The 24,868-nt window shown below is 44.0% G+C and overlaps 2 protein-coding genes across 6 annotated transcripts in view; one reads left to right on the forward strand and one right to left on the reverse strand.

Moving 5' to 3' along the window:
• Positions 1-7,242, reverse strand: part of EIF2AK1 (eukaryotic translation initiation factor 2 alpha kinase 1) — a 63,152-nt gene extending 55,910 nt beyond the window's left edge. The window contains exon 1 of one of the 3 annotated variants that reach the window (XM_029576444.1): positions 6,666-7,242. In XM_029576444.1, the coding sequence (XP_029432304.1) occupies positions 6,666-6,798 (133 nt within the window). In that variant the 5' untranslated portion in view covers positions 6,799-7,242. The remainder of the gene's footprint in view (positions 1-6,665) is intronic. The other 2 variants (XM_029576443.1, XM_029576442.1) reach the window with 2 other exon arrangements.
• Positions 7,243-11,724: 4,482 nt separating this feature from the next.
• The window catches only part of USP42 (ubiquitin specific peptidase 42), a 58,688-nt gene continuing 45,544 nt past the window's right edge, over positions 11,725-24,868 (forward strand). For 2 of the 3 annotated variants that reach the window (XM_029577674.1, XM_029577677.1), the window contains exons 1-3: positions 11,949-12,017; positions 20,627-20,920; positions 21,824-22,024. In XM_029577674.1, coding sequence (XP_029433534.1) covers positions 20,680-20,920; positions 21,824-22,024 — 442 coding nt within the window. In that variant the 5' untranslated portion in view covers positions 11,949-12,017; positions 20,627-20,679. Of the gene's footprint in view, positions 11,888-11,948; positions 12,018-20,626; positions 20,921-21,823; positions 22,025-24,868 lie in introns of those variants that run through there. The other variant, XM_029577675.1, reaches the window with a different exon arrangement.

Below are 24,868 nucleotides of genomic sequence, written 5' to 3' on the forward strand. Positions count from 1 at the left end.
ATTTGAGGCATTTATGACCCCAGCTGAAGGTTATGTGACCCCCATTTGGGGTCCTGACCCACAGCATAGGAAGCCCAGCCTCACAGAGTAACTATAAAAAGAAGTGGTGATGTAGCATTGCTTAATGTCCAGCAGGTCATTTTAAGGCACTGGAAACAAAATAAAACTAAGATGTATGAAGACTGGTGGGATCTAATCAGAACAGTGACATAGGGGAAAAAAAAAAAAAGCTATTGCAAAATTTAAAATAAATAGTCTCAAATCATTTAATAAGACTGGGAACCTTTCTTTCAACAACTTGTAAGTCATTTTCAAGTGTTCATAGGAAATTAGAATTATAGATAGAATGTATTTAATTCAAAGGGTTTGTACCTATACCAAGTACTCTCATACAGATTCACAGTTTGTGGAGGGAGAGGGGTGGGATTTCTCTGCAGGATGATGGCTGTTTGGACTGATAACCTTATCTATACTGCTGGATGATGTTGACACCCAGCTTCTGCTGGCAAATATGAACCTATTACATATTAGTATTATTGTCTATGAATTTTTTTTTAATGTTTACATGTTTTGTTTTATAATGAATCAACTAATATCTTATGCCTGGATAATTGCACAATTTTGAATATATTTGAAAAGAATAGCGGTACTTTACCTTGGAAAATAATTAATTACTAAAAAATTGAACTTTTGGATTACTTAACTACTCTGGTTTTCCTCTTGATATGATGTAGCTAAACAAAACTCCTGAAATATATCACTTATTCAAAATCCTGCACAATGAAATGTCAGTGACATTTAGGTGATAAAATGACAAGTTTCAGCATTTCACTCAGAGAAAAAGTTGATAAAATAATATATGCATAACCTATGCCAGGGGTCAGGAACCTTTTTGGCTGAGAGAGCCATAAACGCCACATATTTTAAAATGTAATTCCATGAGAGCCATACAATATGTTTAAAACTAAATACAAGTAAATGTGTGCATTTTATGTAAGATCCCACTTTTAATGTACAATAAGTCTCTGAAAATATTACACCAGGCCTTAAGACACCAATACATCTCCTATTAGGAAAACGGACCAAGTCAGGCTGCTATAGAGTCCTACACAGAAACAACACGCCAGCAGAAAACCTCACCTGAATCACGTGCTGTCCCTCACCTAACATAGAATAAAGAGACCAAAACGCATAACAAGAAGCATGCAGAAAAAACTGAATTGGAAACTGCAACAAGCCAGAGTCTCTGTATGCAGTGTAACAAAGGAAAAAAGAAACATCACCCATCCTTATAAAACAAATCAAGAAATATAAAATCATCAGCAGTAAAACTGTACTAACAAAAAGAACATATTTCGAAACAGCTGATGAGAGGAATATCCAATAATTAAAACTAGAGATGTGAATCGTGTCCTCGATCGTCTTAACGATCGATTTCGGCTGGGAGGGGGAGGGAATCGTATTGTTGCCGTTTGGGGGGGTAAAATATCGTGAAAAATCGTGAAAAATCGTGAAAAATCGTAAAAAATCGAAAAAACGTAAAATCGCAAAACCGGCACATTAAAACCCCCTAAAACCCACCCCCGACCCTTTAAATTAAATCCCCCACCCTCCCGAACCCCCCCCCAAATGACTTAAATAACCTGCGGGTCCAGCGGCGGTCCGGAACGGCAGCGGTCCGGAACGGGCTCCTGCTACTGAATCTTGTTGTCTTCGGCCGGCGCCATTTTCCAAAATGGCGCCGAAAAATGGCGGCGGCCATAGACGAACACGATTGGACGGCAGGAGGTCCTTCCGGACCCCCGCTGGACTTTTGGCAAGTCTTGTGGGGGTCAGGAGGCCCCCCCCAAGCTGGCCAAAAGTTCCTGGAGGTCCAGCGGGGGTCAGGGAGCGATTTCCCGCCGCGAATCGTTTTCGTACGGAAAATGGCGCCGGCAGGAGATCGACTGCAGGAGGTCGTTCAGCGAGGCGCCGGAACCCTCGCTGAACGACCTCCTGCAGTCGATCTCCTGCCGGCGCCATTTTCCGTACGAAAACGATTCGCAGCGGGAAATCGCTCCCTGACCCCCGCTGGACCTCCAGGAACTTTTGGCCAGCTTGGGGGGGGCCTCCTGACCCCCACAAGACTTGCCAAAAGTCCAGCGGGGGCCCGGAAGGACCTCCTGCCGTCCAATCGTGTTCGTCTATGGCCGCCGCCATTTTTCGGCGCCATTTTGGAAAATGGCGCCGGCCGAAGACAACAAGATTCAGTAGCAGGAGCCCGTTCCGGACCGCTGCCATTCCGGACCGCCGCTGGACCCGCAGGTTATTTAAGTCATTTGGGGGGGGGTTCGGGAGGGTGGGGGATTTAATTTAAAGGGTCGGGGGTGGGTTTTAGGGGGTTTTAGTGTGCCGGCTCACGATTCTAACGATTTATAACGATAAATCGTTAGAATCTCTATTGTATTGTGTTCCATAACGGTTTAAGACGATATTAAAATTATCGGACGATAATTTTAATCGTCCTAAAACGATTCACATCCCTAATTAAAACTCATATAAAACATTTCCAGATACCAACAAAATATTTCAAAATAGCAGACACAAAGATCCAGTAATGAAAAATAATAAGGATACAAAAATTTTTTTGCTCTGCATACCTGGGAACGTTTGATATCCAGGTGTCCTGAGATTGTTCTGAATTAGCAGGAGGTGGGGTGGTTTGCTTGGAACTTTCTCCTCTCTCAGTCACATACCAGCGCTCTCTCTCACACTGGCTCTCAATGACACACCTATACACACATGCTCTCAGTACTCACATATACACATGTTTTTTCTCACTCACTTATATAGGCTCTTAATTACACATTTACACACATGCTGTCTATCTTTTCACGCTTACACACACACACAGGCTTTCAATCACATAAATACATGCTGTCTTTTTCTCTCACACACAGACTCTCATTCACATGCTTACAAACATGTCCTCTCTTTCTCTCATTTACACACAGGCTCTCAATCACATACTCACATGCTCCCTCACCTAAATCAGCTCTCAATCACACACAGACACACATGGTCTCTCTCTCTCATTTAAACACAGGCTCTCAATCACATACTCACATGCTCCATCACCTAAACCAGCTGTCAATCAGACACAGACACACATGATCTCTCTCTTACTTATACACACAGGCTCTTAATCATACATACACATGATTTCTCTCACACACAAAGGATCTCAATCATACACACATACTCTTTCACACAAACTTACACATACAGGTTCCCAATGGTAAACTTACATTCATGCTCTCTCTCTCACAGGCAGGCTCTCAATCACAGACATACTCTCTTTCACATACACAGGCTCTCAATCATTCACATACATGCAATCTCACTCACACACACAGGATCTCAAACACACACGCTTGCTCGCTCATTCACTCTCTCTCTCCCCCACCCCCACCCCAGGAACTCGTGGCAGCAGCAGCCTCCTCCCAACACTAACCTCCTTCATTTTCAGCCCTCGCGGAGGCGGAGTCCCATCGGCCGCGGTTGAAACTCTTCATTTTCCTCCGAGCCGCGCTGCAGTCTTCTTCCCACAAGCGTGGCCTCTTCTTCTCACGCAGGCACCCGATGCTCACCACTTCCTCTTCCGGGCCGCGGGAAGAAGAGAGCACGCCGGTGCCGCTCAGCACCGGCGTGCTCTCTTCTTCCTGCGGCCCGGAAGAGGAAGTGGTGAGCATCGGGTGCCTGCGCGGGAAGATTCCCGCGCAGGCACCCGATGACTCCAGCGCTGGCACCCGGCTGACTCCAGTCGTGCCGCTGCCGGCGTGCTCTCTCCTCCTCCTCCCCCCCCCGCGGCCCGGAAGAGGAAGTGGAGAGCATCGGGTGCCTGCGCGGGAAGAAGAGACCACACTAGCGTGGTCTCTTCTTCCGCGCAGGCACCCGATGCCCACCACTTCCTCTTCCGGGCCGCGGGGGGGGGGGGGGAGGAGGAGAAGAGAGCACGCCGGTGCCGCTGACTCCAGCTGTCCCGCCGCGTTCCGCCCGGGCTGACAGCATTTTAAGCCCGGGCGGCGGAGGACCGGGGAGCAGCTGGGTCAGCGGGGAACCGCGAAGTGTGGCGACACTTGTCTGCGAGCCAGATGCAGCCCTCAAAAGAGCCATATCTGGCTCGCGAGCCATGGGTTCCCGACCCCTGACCTATGCTGTCCAATTTTACAAGATTGTCAAACATTTTGGATATAACTTATTGCAAAACTACATGAGAATCTTAATTTTTACAGTAAACTACCTCTTCTGCATTGTCAGATGTATGCCTATTCAATTTTAAATTCAACATTAAAAAAAACAGTATTTCATTTCAGGTTTTTGCATAGTTTATGTCTTTTCTTTCAAAGCAGTCCCAGAATGTAGTGACAAGAAATTCTTGCTCCTCAAAATTTCTTATCCTTTCAAGAGTTCCACAAGAGCCTGCCTTTTCTATGACTATTCAATACTTATATGTTTTCTATTTGCTAAGTTGGAAATACAATTTATGCTGCTGTCACCAAATATTTCTGAGCCTTTATCCAAGATTAAAAACTGCCTTGATGCAATTTCTTCTTGGATGAGGGAGTTTGGACTATATCTGAATATCAAATTGAAATGTTATATCTGGCTTGCATGCTTTCAGAAGACATTCCTGCCCATTTTAGTTTTTGATATTATGAAGATTATTATTTCTAAGCAAGTAGGTAATTTAGGTCATAGTTGGTACTAGTCTTTCTTTCCTTCTGCAAATTTGTAATGTTGTGTGATCTGCATTTTATAAACTGCACATGTATCATCATTTAAACCAATTTTATCCTAATATGACATGAAAACCATAACCACTTGAAAACTCAGTCAAAAAAAGATTAGTCTAACTCTGGCCAGTAGCTAAATCAGAGGTGGTGGTGTAGCACCAATCAGCTGCCTACTCTTTTGCTTTTGGCAGCTTGCACAGCCACAGAAGAGAGAGGACAGAAGTGTGTTGCTTGCTCTAAGCATGGGCCAGGGGTCCATCCCAGAGCTGAACTTAGCACGCATGCCATGACATGCCCAAGTCTCCCACCTCAGGCTTGTACCGACTACTGCTGCTGCAGCTTTTTTCTTCGACTCCAGCCTACAGGTAAAGTTGCCTTACTGCTGCCCTGCATGCCTCCCTCTCTCCCAACATAGTCCCTCAACTGTCTCAGTTTTGGGACTCCCATCCTGTCCCTCACAGTTGCTGCAATCCTGCCCCCCCAAATAGGCCCAACCTAGCTTTGCTGCTGCTTCACTTGTTTACTACCTGCCTCCCTCTCTCCCATGACAAGCAGGTCTGGTCTCAATCTGTCACCTCATGCTGCTATGTGTTTTCTGTTGTCTCTCCTGTTACTGGCTGCTGCTGCAGCCAAAGGAGCCAGAAGTCAGTTAAAGTTTATAGTGGAAAAAAATTAAAGAAAGCCAAAACCACCTTAACAAGCTGTCATGTACAAGTGTGGTGGTATACAAGTGTGGTGATTCCCCTTTTTCTCCTTATAACAGTAATTTATATAACATGTGTGTCAGTAGCCTTACCTGGCTGAGCACAGAGACAGTCTCTGGCTGCAGGGGGAGAGGGCAAGGGCCATTTCCTGCACCTGCTGCCTTTCAGCTGCTCAAGCCGCCAAGTCCAAGCCCACTGAAAACAGCTGAGGGACCCCCTCAGGAATTCTCAACTGTGAGACAGCTGAGGGACCACCTCAGGAATTCTCAACTGTGAGACAAAGGGGCAAATATATTTCCTGAATTTTCCTTTCTTTAAAATAAAGCAATCCCCAGTGGGAAGATGCACGTCCACTATGTGCTAGATACTGAGAATATTGGTAGACTGAGGTCAGTCTGCTTCGTCTCCATCTGCTGTAGAAGTGCATAACTCGCTTGTTCTGGATTCATCTGATTGGAGTCTAAGAAATATGCAAATTTATGCAAAATAGGGGGAGGGAATAAACACCGCTATCCCCCTACCCCTCAAGTGTCCATTCATGGTCTGTGGAAAAGTTGGCAACTTAAAATCTGCTTGGCAGGCACTGGCCCAACATATTTGTGCATCCCCTAACTTCGGTGCATGCCTGGCTTTTAAAATTCACCTTAAAAAGTTCAAGCACAACCGCGAATAGAACCGTGCGATCTGCTGAGTGTAGCTTATTAATCAAACTCTTCTCTGGGAACGCCATCCGATTCCAACTGTAAACTGATGTAAATCAAGCAGAGTGTTTTTTTCTTTAAGTACCAGGATTGAGATTAAACATGAGCTCTGCCTGAAAATAAACAATCCTACATTCAGAGAATAGATGAAAGCCTGGAATTTTCGTTTGCTGTAACGAAATATGGTTAAACTATTGATTTAAGCTAGGTTTTATCTGTTCGAGATTGTCATTTTTAATAATGCATAGAATTCCTGTATGATTTCACATATTGGGGGCGCATTTATTATGAAATCTGTTTTGAGCATACATTTAGAAAGGGTGAATATTAAGTATGCTTAATAAACGTGCATTGTGTATCTGCTGTCTAGACAGTGGGGGAGGAGGGGGCGTGTCTTGGATTTTGGGGAAAACTCAGCATTACAGCGACTCTGTATTGCATGATGCAAAACAGGTACCTGAGATAGGAAAATTTCCAGAACTTACTATCAAAATCCGGCTCAGATTCCGCCAAAAGTTCCAGAGGCGTTTTCAGTTCTGGCTTCGCAGCAACTCGGTTCTCCGAGGAATCGGGAGCCGTGCCACGGCCACCAGCCGACCGAGTGCCCTCCTTTGGCATAGTGCGGCCCGTGGAATAAATCACCTGACAGCCCCGGGAGCCAGGGAGCACAACCAGGCCCGGTCAGGGCACAGCTCCCGTTCTCAGGACAGCGCCGAAAGCTCACGTTAGTTCACTCCCGCCAGCAGCTTCTCAGTTCGCAGCCCCGAGAAAACTTGATTTTCGGCAACACATTAAAACCCAACCCCCGGCAGATCGAGCTCCCTCCTCCTCTTCCTGCCCGTCTGTCAAACATGGCCGCCACCGCGAGACAGCTCGGCGCCAAAGGGCCCCCTCTCTCTCTACCGCGCATGCGCCTTGCTCGCGCAGTGTCTCGCCCTCCACACCTCGGCTCCGACAATTGGGTTGGTCTGTATGTGCAGACAGCACTCGGGAGGGAGGATAGCTTGCTCTCGGAAATGGAAACGCTTGAGCTATCAGACAGACGAGCATACCTGAGAACTTTTGATTTCCAGTCACCTTTAGATTATCGTGGATGGGCAGTGCCAGTGGTGTTATGCGCGCACACTTTCTTTTTATATACACATATACATGTTCATTCTCCCACACCTCTCACTCTCTCCCCCCTCCCATCATGTACTTCTCTCCCAGTCAATGTGCTAAAACGTATAGGGAGTTACTATGGAGCTAAAGAAAATTTAGTTTCACAAATACAATCAGCAGCGGATTGTGAACTTGTGATGCCTGGTTGTTGTGTATATTAAATAGTTAATAGCTAGAAAAGCATGAATCAAAGCGATGATGATGAAATAAGAATGTCCGGTGGACGACTGTGGCTGCAACTGCAATGACTGGGCTAAGCGAAATGGGAGGGAATGCTAAATTGAAGGAAAATCCCTGGATAGTTACAATAAGGGATCATGGTCCCAGATGCCAACCTTGGTTCTGAGTGAGCTGGAAGCCCAAAAGAATAGGAGGAAACTACCTTGACAAAAAATAAAACAAAACTGTAGCCAGCTATAAGGTCTAATACTGCACCCAACTGTTCAGTTGACTGAAATTCAAATCCCATAATGCAGAGACTCCAAACTGGAAAACATCTTAATTTACTGGAAACCAGATATAAATTGGATCTTTCCAAAAAATTTGTTCTTAGCCCAGCATTTCTTACTTCTTTGGCTTCCAGCTCAGTCTGAGTCTGCCTCTATTGGGCAACAGCACCAAAAGCTTGAGCTTGCTGGAGGCATCTAGTGATTACAGCAGCAGGATGAGAACCAGGGTTTAAATCCAGTTGATGCTCCTTATGATGTTGCACAAGACAATTCACACTATTGCCTCAAGTACAAACTTAGGGCCCTATTTTCCCATAGACATAAATGGCAAAAAAAACCACCTTTAGTTAAGTTGTAATACTGTACCTGAATGCAACTTGCCTTATAATGAAAAAGGCAAGAGCTAAATCCAAATAAATAAATAATTTACAACTACTGGGGTGGGGTTTCCCCTATTATATCCACCCCCATCTCAACCAAGTCCAGCTATCACAGGAGCCACAAATAACTGCTTCCTCCAGAACCTGGCTAGTGTGCACCTTAAGACTAAGCAGGTGGTGACACTGATTAGTGATGGCTGACAGTCCTCCCAGAGGCTGTGACCATTGCCACCACAAGATCTCCAGCTTCAGCTGGCCTGGGAACCGAACACAGGCCCTCTGCATGGTACCATGAAGGGGAAATAAGATTCTTCTAATTCTGAGGAACATGGGTGTAAAAGAATTGATTACTGTGCTACAGGAGTAGATCATTGTATATCTCACTCAGATATGTCCAAAATTGAGCAAGTATATGGCAATGCTGCTTTAACAAAGGTAAATCTACTAGATAAATGAAGCTTGACCGACATGCCGCAAATGCACAGTAGAGAGCAACTCTACCCGCGCATGCGCGGGCAGCACATCAGTCAGAGCTTGCCTGTAACAAAAATGGCGCAGCGAGGAGCAGTAGCGGCGGCGCGCACAAGGGAGGGAGGGACCTCTGGCGCAGCGAGGAGCAGTAGCAGTAGTGGCGACGGTGCGCGCGAAGGAGGGAGGGACCTCTGGCGCGGCGAGGAGCAGTAGCAGTAGCGGCGATGGCGCGCGCGAGGGAGGGACCTCTGGCGCGGCGAGGAGCAGTAGCGGCGCCCGCGAGGGAGGGACCTCCCCCGGAGATCTTCCGTCTGCGCCATCCGAAGGGGTTGTGAATGAGCTGGGAGGGGAAGGGATTGAGAGAGGGGGAGTGACTGAGGGGAGGGAGAGGGGAGGGAGGGGGAAGAGAGTGGGGGGGAGTTAACTAGAGGGGGAGGGAGAATGAGGGGGGAGGGAGGAGAATGGGAGGGAGGGGAGAATGAGGGGTAAGGAAATGGACCGAAAAAAAAATGTTAATGTAGCCCGTTGTTAAGGGCTTAACGGCTAGTAAGTATATATTGAATGAAGAAAATCAGTAATAGGTTCATTTTATTGTGGCCTTGATCTAAAGAGAGATTTGGCTGCACAGGATGAAATATGCTCTGGAGATGACCAGAAAAACTGAACCCTTGTTCCCACAGGAGCCCATTAAAACTCCTAGGATAGGTGTTGGTCTCCCCCTTTGTCACAGAGAGGCTGAATCATATCCAAGATGACACAAGAGGTGCCTTGTAAGTTATTTTGTTGTCACTATGCAGAGAAAAGGGATGTGTGGTCATCCATAAGAATCTGAAATGTTCCCATCATAGAATTTGGTCATATTCCAGTTACTTAAGTACTGTCCTGTATGGCACTATTTGTACACTATTATTATTTCCAGTCAATATGTAATTAGATCCATCTTTTCCAGTGCATAGTGCTGTAAGCCCACTAGAAAGAATGCATTCACAGTAAGCCCCCCCCCCCAATATTTCTGCTTACATTTACTACCCCTGGGGGAATTCTGCATCACAAAATTAAAAATTCTGCATGAAACATTTTTAATTCTGCAAAATTGTGCATATTTTGTCAAAAGTCTTCTATAATAAAAGTTCCTGTCGAACTACCCTAAAAGTCTGGTGTCATAACCTCTCAATGACCAATCTGCTTTGTACTGGTATCCAAGCAACCAGACAACCACATCGCCAGCCAACTGCTTAAAGCCCTACTTTTATTTACCATCCAGATGATGAAAGGAGCTTCCCACACATATAAAGGGGGAACTGAGGTTAGGGTGGATGGGGGGAGGCTGCTAAGGCTGAGAGAGGGAACTGAGGATGGATGAGGAGGAGGAGTTGTTGACCTATTCTGCTGAGAAGGGAATGTGCTGCTGAGGTGGGAGATTGAGACTGGGGGAAGGGGCAAAATTTAGGTTGAGGGGACAATTTGAAGCTTGGTGGAGAAGCACAGAGGGAAGAGTGGATTGAGTAGGGGAGGGGAGACAGGACTGAAGTTTGAGAGGGAAGGGGTAAGAGAAAGGATTGAGGATTAAGCAGGGAAGGTGGGGGAGTGGCTGGAGAGAAAGGACTGGGGGATAGAGCAGATACACATAACACAAACACACATACAACGTAAAGAACGCCTTTGGAAATTTTGTGTGTTCCATGGAGTACATCTTTCCAGTCTTGGGAATGGACTCTGCATGAACTACACTGTTACATTTTCAGACTCTCTCAATTCCTGTCATTTATGATGGCATTCTTCTACTACAATATAACCATGATCTTTGGGTAATAATTATTTTAACTTGCAATGCAAAGGAAATGTATTATTCAAAGATGCAGAATTCTCCTAAAAGAACTATACAAGTGGAGGAGTAGCCTAGTGGTTAGAGCAGTGGGCTGTGAACTAGAGAAGTCAGGTTTCAAATCCCTTGTGACCTTGGGTAAGTCATTGCCTTGTGTACTGAAATTCAGGACACAGATTACATTTTTTTTTAATCTCCAGATGCAGTAAGTTAATGCATCAGGAGTTAAAACATATGTACATCAAGTCAAAATACAGTCAGCACAGGCTGAATGCACATTTCAACTCAGGAGCTGAGGGGCTGAATGGCAGAGCGTGTAGAGGAGCAGATTCAACATTGCTCTCTGCTTCAATGGCAAGGGGTAATGGAGAATTGGATTCAAACAACAAACAAAGGCCTGATTTTACGCTTTACCTGCACAGTGCAACAGATATTACCATCAGCATTCTTTTCTGCCATCATTTTTATGTTTCTATGTTACATCTAATGCTGTGCTCCCATTTAGGGGCCCGTCTTTTGCTGTGTTCCTAATTTAGGGGCAACTAATGTCCTCTGTCCAGATGTGCTGGTAGATTTGTATCAGCCAGGATCTTGTATTTATGGATTACAATAAAATCCCATCCTATTTGCTATTTTAATCAGTGGCAGCTGGGTCCAAAATAGGTGGTGCAATGAGCATTACTACCGTATCATTGCCTCCCTGGCACCTCATATCTCTATCTACTCTTCCCCCTGAACCCTTCCACCTCCATCATTTTTTGTGCCTCTAATCTCTATTTTTTGTGGTGTAATTACACCGATTTTAATGCATTAGCAACACGAATCCGAATTTGAACCACTTTAGATTTGTAAACCACTATATTTTTTCTGGCTTAAAATGTAAATATTAACTCACTTTTAATGCATGGCATGTTAAAAATTCTGTCCTGTAACTGGAATCACGCAGAAGGCCCTGAAGAGCAATTCCCAGGATACAGACCGGATAGCAGTCAAAGCAGATCTCTAGCAACCAAAAGGGTGCTAGAGAAAAGCGTACTTATGGTAGATTGCGATACTTTTTATTAAAAAATGACACTTAACCCGTGTTGCGCACGTGAGCCTTGGAAGACGGTACAGATCCCCTCTTCAGATGCATAGTAACACAATTGCTTATGGAGTCTGTTCAGTATTTTTTATTTTCTTTCTCAAAAAGTGCACGAGAGGAACAAACCCGCAGAGGAAGCGGCCAGGAAGGGCCTAAAGCATGGCGAAAAGCCTGACAGAATGGAAGCGCAGCAGGCAGAGCCTCCGCCGACCCGGAGGAGCTCGCAAAGCCCGCCCTCCGCCGCGGTGCCCGGATGTAGGAGGCCGTGGACGTACGTCATTGTTCGCGGACGGGCACTTACTCTGTAGGGATGGATTGAACGGAGGAAAAGGCGGAGGTAATTTACCGGGAGGGTAGGGTTGGGGTTTTTTTTTTTTTCGTTTTGTTTTTTTTTAAATCCTCCCTCTCCCTTGTACGCCTGCGGAAGCGGAAAGAATTTTGAAACGGCAAGCCCCCGGCGGACGCGGGTAGGTATTCTGCTCCCCCCCTACCACCACCCCCGTGTCTCTATTTGTGACCTACACAGTAGTCCGCGCCTCATGCCTTTTTTTGCCGGTTTACTTTCCATTTTGAATTTTGTCTGAGAGCGGGTTTAGAAAACGCTTCTCGGCGGCGGGCGGACAGTCTCCAGGCCCCCTTCTCGCCCCGGGGGTGGGGTGGATTGCTGGGGGGGGGGGAGAGAGAGAGAGAGAGAGAGAAGAGACCCCACCCCCGCTGCGGCCGGCCGGCGCCTTGCCTCCTGCAGCCGCCGGGTGCCTCCACTTTCCCCACCTTTTTTTTTTCCCTCCTTCTTCTTTCCTCCCACTATTGTTACGTTTAATGGTTGCCATGGGCACCCGGCGCGGAGCGGCCACCAACCACCCGCCCCGGCCGGCTGCTGGCGCGCTCCCTGGGCTCGGATGCTCGCCTCTTTTTTTTTTTTTTTTTGTAATTTCCGGCTTGTTGACGCTGGGGTGTGAGTGGGGGGGAGGGAGAGAGAGGAAGGAAAGCCGACGGCTCTGTGTGTCCGCAGTTCGGGCTGCGCGCTAGGCCGGCCTGGCAGAAAGGGCTAAATATTAAGGCCATGTGTGAGACTGGGGAACGGCGGTTTCACGTTTCCTTCCTTTGTTTTTTCTTTCTTTCCCCCATCCAGCGTCGCCTGTGGGCGGTGTTCTTTCCGCTCCTTTTGGTACATGCCCATGCACAGTGATTTGTTGTAGAAGCAGCAACGCTTTCCTGATGAACTGGAAAAGAAAAAAAAAAAAGCGTGCAGCCGCCTCCTTTTGTCAATGGCGAGAAGTGTAAAAGGCCTTTTCGTTTGGAGCTCGGGTTTCGGGCTTTGCCTTTAGAACTTGATTGCAAAAAAAACAAAACCGTTCATTTCGACTTCTGCCCCTTTGGTTACACCCGCACTTCTCAAATTTCTGGCAAGAGAGAATCCACAAAGATTTTAGAATAGTTCACACATCTTTCTCAGTTACAGTGGTGTATGACTAAGATGCTAATTTCGTGGAAGTTGTTTTTTTGTTAATGCTCTTTTATATTGGTTCTTTAGAATATCTGATTCGTCCCATTGATGCAGATCTTTATCTACTTGACACCTCCACGGTGTGTTAGTTCTCTGTCACTTGTAAATAAGAAAATATTTATCTTTGACGGAGAGCTTGTGTAATTGACAGATAACGTTGGCTAACAAGTTTCTTTTAAATGGGAAGGTGGACGAGTGATTTTGTTTGCCATTTTCTTCTTGCGCCACACCTCCGAAAGTATGTATCAGATAAAGCGACTGACTTACTGACCTCTTTTTGATTAATTTGATGTAAGTGTTTGGGATGTTACCCTACTGAAGTTTGTATTGAGCTTTAAAAATATATATATAATATTGACATTGTGGTATTTCTTAGTGTTTGCTTCATTCAGGATTTTTTTTTTTTAATACTACTTCTAGTGGTGCTGATTTTTACCAACCTTTTTCCCAGTCTTTACTAAGAATAAATAAACCTAGCTAACCAGACACAGATCAAGGCACCTTGACACGTGGCTGCTGATGGAGAAGTCTCTCCAAGTGGTGCCATTATTTTCCACTCTAATTTTAGCTTCACTAGTTCTATCTCATATTTTTTTTTTTTTTTTTGGTCACATGAAGGAGGAGATCTGCTTGCTTTTGAAAATTCATGTACAACATTTTTTATGTTGGTCCAATAAAACATTTCATGCCCTGCAAAGACTCCATTTTTTCTCCAGGACCAATACAGTCACTCGAACTGCCCTACTAGTTCTGTCATTTATTTGTTTTCAAATCCTTGGAAGAGTCTTGCCTTAGACCAGTTGATGGAGAGACCTGTTGGTCTCTCCAGTAAGATTCCCACCTCTTTTATTAGTTTGAGCATTTTTTCCTGATGCTGATTCACATAGTGTTGAAAATACTATTTTTTTTCATCTGCCCCTGAACATAAGTCAGCCTAACCATGTTATGATGAAGCAATAAATATTGTGGTGAAAGTTCCGTTATAGTTTGTTAAAACTTAATTCCTTACAACTCAAACATATTTATTTTATTTAATGCCACAATTTTTCATTTTGATTCTACAGATGATGCCTTCTTTAAAATATTATCCTGTTGGAATTTTCTTTAATATTTTTGGCTACTCCATCATGATGAAATAACACAGACTATAGATTTTTTTTTTTTAACCTGGCAGTTTCCTCTCTTATGGTCCTCCAGCTCAGTTGGAAGCAGGGCTGGGATCCTGGTGCCATGAACCTTCATTTATTTATTCATATTCTGCTTTTTAGGAACTTCAAAGTGGATTATATTCAGGTATTGTAGGTATTTTTTTTGTCCCAGAAGACTCACATTATACCTGAAGTAATGGAGGGTGAATTGACTTCCCAAGGTCACAAGGAGTGGCTACAAGATTTGAACCCATCCCTGGTTTGCAACTTGCTGCTGTAACTAACAGGCTGCTGCTGCTACTTGCAACTACTCAGGGACTTTTTTCCCCCTATTTTATATTCATACCATCCAGAACACACACGTTAATCTGGGCACTGTAGCAATGGTCCTGGGCCAGGAGCCATGCACCAGGGCTCTTTCTGGAATCCTGTAGTCATGAACCGTGAATCCAGCTGCTAGGCAGAGGCGGATTGACCTATCGGAGGATCGGGCATCCCCCGGTGGGCCGATCGCTCCAGTCACGTGGTCTGCCATGCGCTGCCGTGACAGAGCCGCGCTCGGCAGACCACGTGATGTGACCTGGGCCAGCCTGGGCAGCGAATACCCGGGCCGGTCCGACTTAGTGAATCCGCCACTGCTGCTAGGTGTCACTCTTGAGCGAATGACCACAACTCCCTTCCCTTTGGGGCTGCCTCCATGGCCATCCTGAATACACTGGGCCAGCCTGTTGTTTTGTTCTGATCATACGATCACTTACTTATTTATCTGTTTGACTTATGCAAGCGTTCAGCAGGGTATTCCGTACCTATCTATGTTACTTGAGAGGTAACAGTTGAGCAATGATTGTTTGCAAGTCACTTGTGAGTAGAATACATCTTTTTGATATTCTTCCTTTTGTAGCACATCAGTTTTCTATCCCTGGAATTGCAAATTAAATGTTGTGCCACAAGAGATTTTGCTTCTTGGATTATAGTGCAATATACCAAGTCTGTATAACATTTTTATTCCTAATCATGATGCAGGAAAACTGAAGCCATTGTCTAAAAGATATCATAATCTATAAATTGTTTTGGAAGAATGTGTGTTCCGACTGTGGTTTGGTGACAGTGAGGAGTCAGTTTGCATGACCTGCCTACTAAAGTTCGTGTGTGGAGGAAGTCAGCAGTTTGCAGCATAAATGCCACTAGATGGCTTATGAGTAATACTGATGGACGTAGTAGGTAGTTATAGGGGAAGAAAGGTGAAGCTTAAGTGAGAAACAAATTATATACTCTTGTGCTCAAAGCCATGTTGCTGGCTCTGAACTGATAAGAATTCATGTCTTGTTTCTGACAGAATTACTGTTTTTCTTGTGATACTGTGTATGTGAACTTTGGCAGTGGTATACAATGTTATGATGAGCAGATTAAAAGAAAAAAAATCTAAATAAAGATGCTTAGTTTCCATTTTATTTCTCAACTTTTATAACAATTAGGTTTTTGTTTTTACTTAAGGGCCAATTCTGTCCAATTGCGGGAAGAACAGCTATCACTGAGTGAGGGCCTGATTTCATTAAGGCTTTTTTCCTCATACTGTGTCTCTGGGAACAGATGTTGATGATTCAGGCACTAAATACCACATAAAGAGCTTTATTCAGTAAGGGACTTTTCACATTCTCTGTCTATGGGAAAGAGCTTTATTGAATGAAGCCATAAGAGCCTGATTTGGACTTCAGCAGCAATTAGGTTTTATCAATAATCATTGAATAAAACCCAATACGTTGGCTGCCTAAAAACTTTGTTTTGGTAGAAGGGGTCAACCAAAATATAGAGGACTGATGTCATGTTTGAAATAATGTGGCTTTGCAGTCATGAACATTGGGCAATGTTTAAGTTTGTTTGTCCTTAAAATATATGTTGCAATTAGTAGGAGAGGTGTGGCTCTGAAAGTAAAACAATTTGAAGGAACCTGTAATTCCACCCCAAAGCATTACTAGTGGAATGCCTTAAATTAGTTTCTTTTCCTTGATGGTTTCTGCAAATTTCAACAAAAGATTTTCCTTTTCACTTTACTATTGCAAAGTGTTTTATAGTAAATGCAGAGTTTTGTGTAACAAGTTTGTTTTTGTGTAACAGTCACTGTAACAATTTGTTTTTACATTTGTGATGGTCATCACTGTACATGAAATGTATTTTTTATTAATGTTTATTACAATTTAAACTTTGGTTTTGAATTGCTACATGTTTGCTTCTTTGCATAACCCATGCCACCTTGTCAAACTTAAAATATATAGCATTGAAAATGTTTACTGTCCGTCCCCCCCAAAAAAAAAGAAAACAAAAAAAACTGCTGAAAGCTGTTCTTTCTGGGACCATCTACTCAAAAGTCATGTTTGATCATTCAAGCCCCATAATCTCATTCAATGTACATTTGTATTAGAATTTTAAAATCCTTATTTTTATATTTATAAGAGAGGCAGCAGGCAAAAAAAAGTGTATTGATTGCTGTGGAGGATAGCATTACAACTTTAATAGCATACAGGCAGAATGCTGCTCAGATTGAAGTATGTTGTAATGATATTTCTCCCTCTCCATGTGTTTACAACACAGAGTTCAGAGAAATATCAATATTTTGCCTTCAGATTGTGTTTAGTACATCCTAATGAAGACATTAATGCTCAGATGACTTTTCTTTCCATTCTATTAGTAAGGAAATAAATTTGCCTTACCATTGAGTTAAAATCCATGTTTTATTTTGTTGGTGTCCTGAGAGAGTTTTTTATATTTAAAATTTAGTTATCTTTGCTTTTAGATTAAGGTCTTTTTAACCAGAATTTATTAATTTAACTCTCTAAAACTTAACAATGCATGAAAAAATTCCACATTTTGTTTCGCTTCACTACAAAATGTGAGAGATTTGTCCTACGCGTGCAGAAAGGAGGAACATATTTACATGCTGATTCAGATTTTTCTCATGTTCAGCAGAATTGTTGAGTTGGATTACTCTGGGTAACCTAGTCCTGTGAATAAATACCTGATATGCAGATCAGGGTTGGGGGGGGGGGGGGGCAAGAGACCAGAAGAGCGTCCCAGTAGTCATTCATTTGTGACATCTATAGCCTCCTAATTAGCGTGCCACCTCATTTAAATATAAAATCGCATGCCCAGGAGAAAGTGCCTGGGCACTCGTCTCAGAGCACCAACTCTTCCGCACCTCTTATTGAATCGGCCATAGTCTATGGGCTCTTGGTCAAGCATTAGCACTGTGAAGGCTGGTCTAGACAGAAGGGAAGTTTAAAAATGACCAGAAGTGCTGGGTAGCTACAGATGTTTATGGCGCTATATCCCTAGGAGAGGTTGGTTCCAGTTAAGATGGAAGAGCAGAAGGAAACTGCTGGGCTTTTCATTTTACTCTGCTTCCCCTCTTCCCCCTCACGCAAAAAACTTGATTTGTTCCCTTGGTAACAATAGTAAGTGGTGGCAGATAAAGACCAAAATGACCCATCCAATTTGTCCATTTTGGATAGATGAGCATGTAAATTCCCATATGCAACCTAGCACCAACTCGCATTCCCCTCGCTCCCCCACCCCATGCTTTTGCCTGACTCCTAAACCTCTTTCCCACCACTCTCCATAGCTATTCCAAGCATGCCCAAAATCAGTTACAGGCCCCCTCCCCCACCACCTCCAGTATTAGGCCACTTGAGGCTTTCCCGTCTTCAGTTTTGCTTCTTAGAAAACCAATACTTAAGAAAAATACCCAGGCCCCGTTCTGTGTTTTGTTATCAAGCTTTATAATAATCCCAAGACCATCAAAGTTAGTAAGGCTTGTAAAAATAAATACAAAAACATGCTCCCCATACTCATTGAAGCTTGGGTTTCAACCTTGGTGCCTTCATGCAGATTGCCCCAGTCTTCTTGGAAGCCCAATGCTTTTGTACCACTGCAGTTCAGGGTTGTAACCAATGCTTTGTGCATTCTTGGAAACACAATGCAGTCATACCACTGTTATTTAGGGCTGAACTGCCACTCTGTATAGGTTACCCCTCTGCTTCATTACTATCCTGTTGTCACTAAAGATCCTCCATGTTTATCTCATGTTTTTTGGAATTCGTTACTGTTTTTGTTTCCACTACTTCTGGGAGGGCATTCCATACATCTACTACCCTTTTAGTGAAAAAAATATTTTGTGACAGTATTCCTGAGTCTGCCCTCTTGAAACTTCAAATCATGACCAATAGTTTCCTTTCAATTGAAAACATTTCAGATTAAGGGGCGGGCCAGCCAAGCTGGGGCTTGCACTTTCAGCTCTTCACCTGGGATTGCAGGAATGGCTACCACTGCCCGAGCTCCATGCATCCACCTGCTCACTTCCCTGCTTTCAGCTGCTGCAAATCCAGTGGGTCTCTGGATCTCTGCCTGCTGGGAGCTGTGACTCAGACAGAGGCTGAAGCGGCCCCTCAGCATCAGCAGCTTATTGATAATTATTTAGTGTTTAGATAGTACCTGTTATATAAATCTGTTCCCAAAATGCTTTACTCAGTTATGTACTTTCTATGCTTCACAGTATTTCCCCATCCACATGAAAATAAGTCACCAAATAAGCTGTTTGGTTAATCCAATAAAAAATGACTAGGTTTAGAGAGCTTGTGACATATTAAGATCCATAAAATAAATCATCTACAGCTTATTAATTGAATTTTATTTCTATGTCTCCAAGTGGACTAACATTGCAACCAAACTATCTTGTATAACACATGGAAACTTCCAAAGTACCAAAGAAAATTCCATATTATATTTTTCCCTAAGTCATTTCTAAATTAGACAGACAACAAATCGCAAACCACAAGTACTTATTTTCCACTTACACTTGAATACTGCAGCAGCACTGGTAATCTTTGGGAAATGTATGTTCGTTTCCTTCCTTGCGCCCTTAGGCAAGCCACCTTTTCTTTCTATGTCTCAGTTTACCTAACAGGCTGATACAGTACAGTGCACTCCGGTGGAGCGCACTGATAACCCGCGTTTGGACGCGCGTTGAAAAAGCGCGGCCAACCCCCCCCCCCCCCCGAAATTAATAGCGCCTGCAACATGCAAATGTATATTGATGGCCCTATTAGTTATTCCCGCGCGATTCAGTAAGTAAAACATGCAGCCAAGCCGCACATTTTACTTTCAGAAATTAGCGCCTACCCAAAGGTAGGCGATATTAAGTCTGAGGTCCCAAAAGTAAAAAATAATTAAAAAAAAAAAAATTTTAAATCAGCTCGCAGGTTGAAAACCGGACGCTCAATTTTGCTGGCGTCTGGTTTCCGAACCCGTGGCTGTCAGCGGGTTTGAGAACAGACGCCGGCAAAATTGAGTGTCGGCTGTCAAACTCGCTGACAGCTGCCTCTTTTTACCGCGGGCCCTCATTTGAATACTGAATCGCGCACAGAGGAGAGCGGGCTCTCCCGCGACTTTTACTGTATCGGCCTGCACACACCCCCCCCCAACCCCGCCTTTCAGGAACTAAGGATGTGCTATTGTTTTTTAAAAACAGGGGAATAACATGTTTTGTTTTGTGACATTTCTTGTCTGAAACATTAAAAAAAAAAAAAGAAATACTTGAAGTGTTTTGTTTTTAGCACATTGTTAAAATATAAAGAATATGACATGAAAATTTGTTTTGCATGCACACCCCTGTCAGAATTTCTCATGTAGTGTCCTTGGACTGCCTGGCCTAGCATTTTCCAAAGAGTTACTGCTGTGAGTGGTAGTAGAGAGTTCAGGCTGAGCTCCGGTGTGTGCTGTGAGTGGTAGTAGAGAGGAGATTGGACAAAGTTGGAGAGTAGAGCAGAGAGGGGGGAGCTCAATTTCCATATAGGGGAGTAGAGAATGGTCTGGACAATGTACAGGGAGAAAGAGGGGTGGAGCTTATTTTCCATACAGACAGGGACGGAGCTGGAGAGCTCAATTTGCGTACCAGTAAAACAGTCATGGGGCAACTTTCCTCTTTATTTTAGATACATTTGGTGGCTCTTATCCTGTGGCAGAAAACACTTGTGCTGTGCCTTTCTTCAGCTTTCCTGATAGCAAAGCTTATTCTGGCCTTAGATGAGATTGCTTGTAATCCTAATCACTTAGCATAATGAATTTATCCCCATTGCCTAGGCCCTCAGCTTGACTGGTTCCCATGAGAGGAGCTGGCATATAAGGTAGACTTCTTAGTTTTGAAGAAAATATGAGAGATGATCAGGACGTGCATCTTATTTTGCCATAATTTTTTTTTTAGGTTGTAATATAATAGCCTTTTGAGGGTGGGCATGTCAGCATTAAGGACTCCCTTCCCAAATACATGTAAAGAGAGAAAAATATAATCGGAATTCCTGAATAGCTGAATAAATAACCTGTATTTTTATTTATTTAAAGTTTAGGGTTATTTGTTTGTTTTGTTTTGCAGTGTTCACATTTCTTCTGACTGCATCTTTCACCTGAATTTTACAGAGATGAGCCATGACTATAGTTGACAAACTATCTGAGTCTTCAAACCCTACAGCTTGCCAGAACCAGCCTTGTGGCTCCGTGGCACCTTCTCTAGGAGACATGGACTCAGGTTCTGCAAGTTGGGGTGCTGTGTCATCTCTGACAGATGTTTCAAAACACAAGATCTCTTTGGGACCCGTACCTGGAGCTACGGTTTTTTCTAGCTCATCTGTAGCTGAAAAAACAAAACCTTTGGTACAAAAGGATCAATGTAAGTTTTAAATATCACCTTTCACTAGTCTATAAATGAGTAGATGTGACCAAAAAGGTTAATTTTCTATAGGCCATTTTCTTTACTCACAGAAGAAAGCTTTTTAAAAATTGCCTCCATGCGTGCAGGTGAACTTGCACTCGTAATGCCGCTGCCTGTATAACTTTGCCCACACTGAGACGAGGGGTTCCTGGGGGGAGGGGTTTGCACTGGCATGCATATTTTTGGGGAAATTCTTGGAAAAGCTACACACACACAAACAGGTGTGAATGTGTGCAGTAGTTTGCCTGGGATATTTTTCCTTTGAAAATTGTGTGTACTACTTGCCCTTTCCAAATTTGTGCACAGTCTCTAGGTAAAAAGTATTCACAGACTTTGCACCAATTTGGCCAACCATAAACCCTGCAGACTGGCCTCAGCAAACCATGCTTGATCAGGTTTGTTTGCCTCTTCATGTGTAAATTAAGGTATTAGATTATTTCATTTGCACCAAAACAGCATTTGCATTTGTTTAAAGGGACAGAGTATTGTTATAAAATGACAACATACCTTAACCAAGCTTCTTGGATATTGAGATCTTAGAGTTTAGTATTTCATCTTTAATGCAAATTAGGTCAGAATATGCTTCTAGATCAGCATTTTCATATGCAACTCATTTGTGGAATATTTTACATTGATTCTTTTCAGCTCAGACAATTTGAAATTCTGCAGATTACTGAAAGCCTGGCTATTTAAGCAAGCATTTTATAAAGATTGTATGTACTATTTTGGGTTTTTTATGATTTTATTTTTGGTTTTTAAATTATAAACCACTCTGGTTATTAATGGAAGTGTTGATATATTCACTAAATAATAATACTTAAAGTCAGTAAAACATTTTTTTCTTTTTTTTACCTTTGGTAGCTATAGGTGATGGAATTGCTCCACCACAGAAGGTTCTTTTCCCAGCAGAAAAAATTAGTCTAAAGTGGCAACAAACGCATCGGGTTGGAGCTGGCCTCCAAAATCTTGGCAATACCTGTTTCGTTAATTCGGCGCTGCAATGTTTGACTTATACACCACCTCTTGCAAACTACATGCTTTCTCATGAGCACTCCAAAACTTGTACGTATATTTTTGTGTGCTTGCAGAAGTTCTTTGAAATGTCAGTAGTTCTAAGAGTAGGGAAATGGCACATTATTGCCCGTCCTTAATAATAAAGCTGATACAGATTCCTTTCAGCTTTTGGTAAGAAACTATGAAAATGAGAGACTGCAAAATCTGATGATGAAGGGGAATCCAATTAATATATATTAATTTGAATAAAAGAGAATTCTGGAAGAAAGTTGAAGGTTAAAATATTTTCCACACTCATCTGCTGTTTCTAACATGTCAAATGCATGACTGGGCCTTAAGCAAGCTTGCAACCTATTGCTAAGCTTTTTGATGGTCCTTGTATCCCAGTATGCTGAGACGTTCTTAACTTTTGGGTTTCTGTGTTGTCCTCCTCGGAAAGGGAAGGCTGAAAATGACTCTGCAGAGCAAGCCCTCAAATGTATTTTGGTCTTCAGCACCTAGAAACTCATGAAGTTTTTTGACACTGCACTTAGAGCAGCCCAGGGAGTGGACTTTTAACTGTCATTGTTGGCAGGTATAACATTTATGAACATGTGTCCAGCAGGTGATATAGGAACTGCCATAGTTTGCTTGTCTGATTTTTATCCTTTGTATTTTTGAACACAGTTCACTAGGAGGGAAGTTCAAAGTGTATGCAGTTCTCAAAGTTTTCATGAAGTCGGATGCTATTCCGCTATGTAAAGTTGCAGCTAACTGTAGAGCCCCTGCTTTGAAACTAGATCATAATATTGCTGATTGAGAATTCTCAAACTTGTTTCTACTTATCCCTTCCCATAGAACTGTAAAATATTGCAATTCAGAAAATTGCAAGTCCTAGATCCCCCAAAAGAACAAACATTTTAATATACCTGATGTCATTATTTGATTATGAAAGGTATCTAGAAAAGTTGATCTGTCTTCCACTATGCTACAGTTTGGATTTAAGATAATTCAGTTCATAGAAATAATGGCAGAAAAGGACCAAATGATCCACCCAGTCTGCCCATCAAGCTTATGCCAGTATCTGCCGCACTGTGCAGGTTACCCTCATGCTTATCATTTTCCCAGACCTTAAAATTCAGGGCCCGCAGATGCCGTCTGAATCCATTTTTCTCCAGCCCCTGCATGGAAGCAGAGAGCAATGATGGAGCCACATCAAAAGTATCAGGCTTAAGGATAGTAAAAGCCACATCAGCAAGTTACCATAAAAGTCGGGGCCCTCATTGTTTGGTGTCTGAATCCAATCCCTCTTTTCCCACTTCCGGTGAAGCAGAGAGCAATGATGGAGTTGCATTTAGCCTTGATACTGTTATTTGTTAAGGGCAGCAACTGCCACACCAGTAAGTTACCCCCATCCACTCAATTCTTTATTTCCATTCTCTAGTATTTAGGGATTCACGTTGTCTGTTCCATGCACCTTTTGAATTCCTTCACTGTTTTTGTCTTCTCCTCCTCCGGAAGGGCATTCCAGATTTTCACCACCACCTGTGAAGAAATATTTCCTGAAACTCCCTGGAATTTTATTTCATGACCTCCTAGTTCTATTGATTTCTTTCCAGTGGAAAAGGTTTGACGATTGTGCATCATATTAAACCTTTCAATTTTCTGAAGGTCTGTATCTTCCCTGTACGTACCCAGATCAGTCCAGACCGTGGGTTGAGCCTCCTGTCCAGCAGATGGAGACAGACCAAAACTGAAAGGGTATCCTATATCAGGACAGAGCCTACCCTGTAGCCCTTCAGTATTTGTCTGTCTCCAGCAGATGGATCAGCTCACCCTGCAGTTCCCTGATCTTGGCTAGTTTAGCCCTTTTCCCAGTTTGATCCGCATGGGTAAGTACCCAAGCAAGTACTTTTCCTTTGTTCTGGTTAAAAAAAAAAAGGGAATTGGCTCTGTTCTTATTCTTGGAGACAGCACTGTCTCCATGCTCTTGAGGGGCTTAGGGGGGCTTGGCCCCTTGTGTTTTCTTTCCATAGCCTAAGCCCCTGTTCATGATGCTCCTATTGGGGGGTGAAACTGGTGGTCCAGCCACTCCCCCCCCCCCCCCCCCCCCCTCACCTGACTGACTTTAGTGTTCAGGAGATTTTCTCTCCTCTCAGTGCCTTTAGGGCAGAGACTTTTGCCTGCATTAAGTTTTTTGTTTTTTTTTAAATGAAGTCTCCCCACAAGCCGATTCATCTTACCTCGGAGGCACAGCATTTCTTTTTCGCCGGCAGCCGGGTGTTCAGAGAGGAGCGTGCAGGGTTCAATCCTCCGCCTCTGCTCCTCCCGGCAGCAAAGGGGGCCTCATCAGCTGTTCTCCTTTATGATCGCGGCTCCTCTTCTCTGAGAATGCCGCGATCACACTGCTGCCTGGCCTGTGGGGAGCCTTCGACGCAATTTTCACGCGAGGGGCTATGTTCTGCATGCCTGCCGGGTGGGGAAGGCCTCTCCCAGGCAGCGCAGTCAAATCCAGCCCAAGGTTGATCCACAAGGCGCGTGGCCAGGCCGTTCCCCGGTCGGCAAACCGCGGGAACGGCAGACATTTTGGGAGTTTTAGCAGTTCCCGATTTGGGGCCGCTCGGCGCAGAGGATGAAACGTTTTTTGGGGTCTCTCCCCGATTTGAGCCCCGTGTGACCCCCAGGACGTGGTCCCTGACCCCCCTCCCCCCCCCCCCTCCTTGCAAGTCTAGGCCTCGTTTTTCATCGGATGTTTTGCTCCTCATGCACAAATCCTACTTGTCCAGCTTGCAGGAGGAGGACGACCCCTCCCCAGGTCCCCTGCCAGCCAAGCTCCCGCAGTTGGACCCTCCGCTCGCCCCTGTGGCTCCAGATCCGCAGGGGGCTGTGTGGGTGGTCCTGGGGGCCCCTCCC

This window comes from Rhinatrema bivittatum, chromosome 14 (assembly GCF_901001135.1).
Source record: "Rhinatrema bivittatum chromosome 14, aRhiBiv1.1, whole genome shotgun sequence".
Classification (NCBI taxonomy): Eukaryota; Metazoa; Chordata; class Amphibia; order Gymnophiona; family Rhinatrematidae; genus Rhinatrema; species Rhinatrema bivittatum.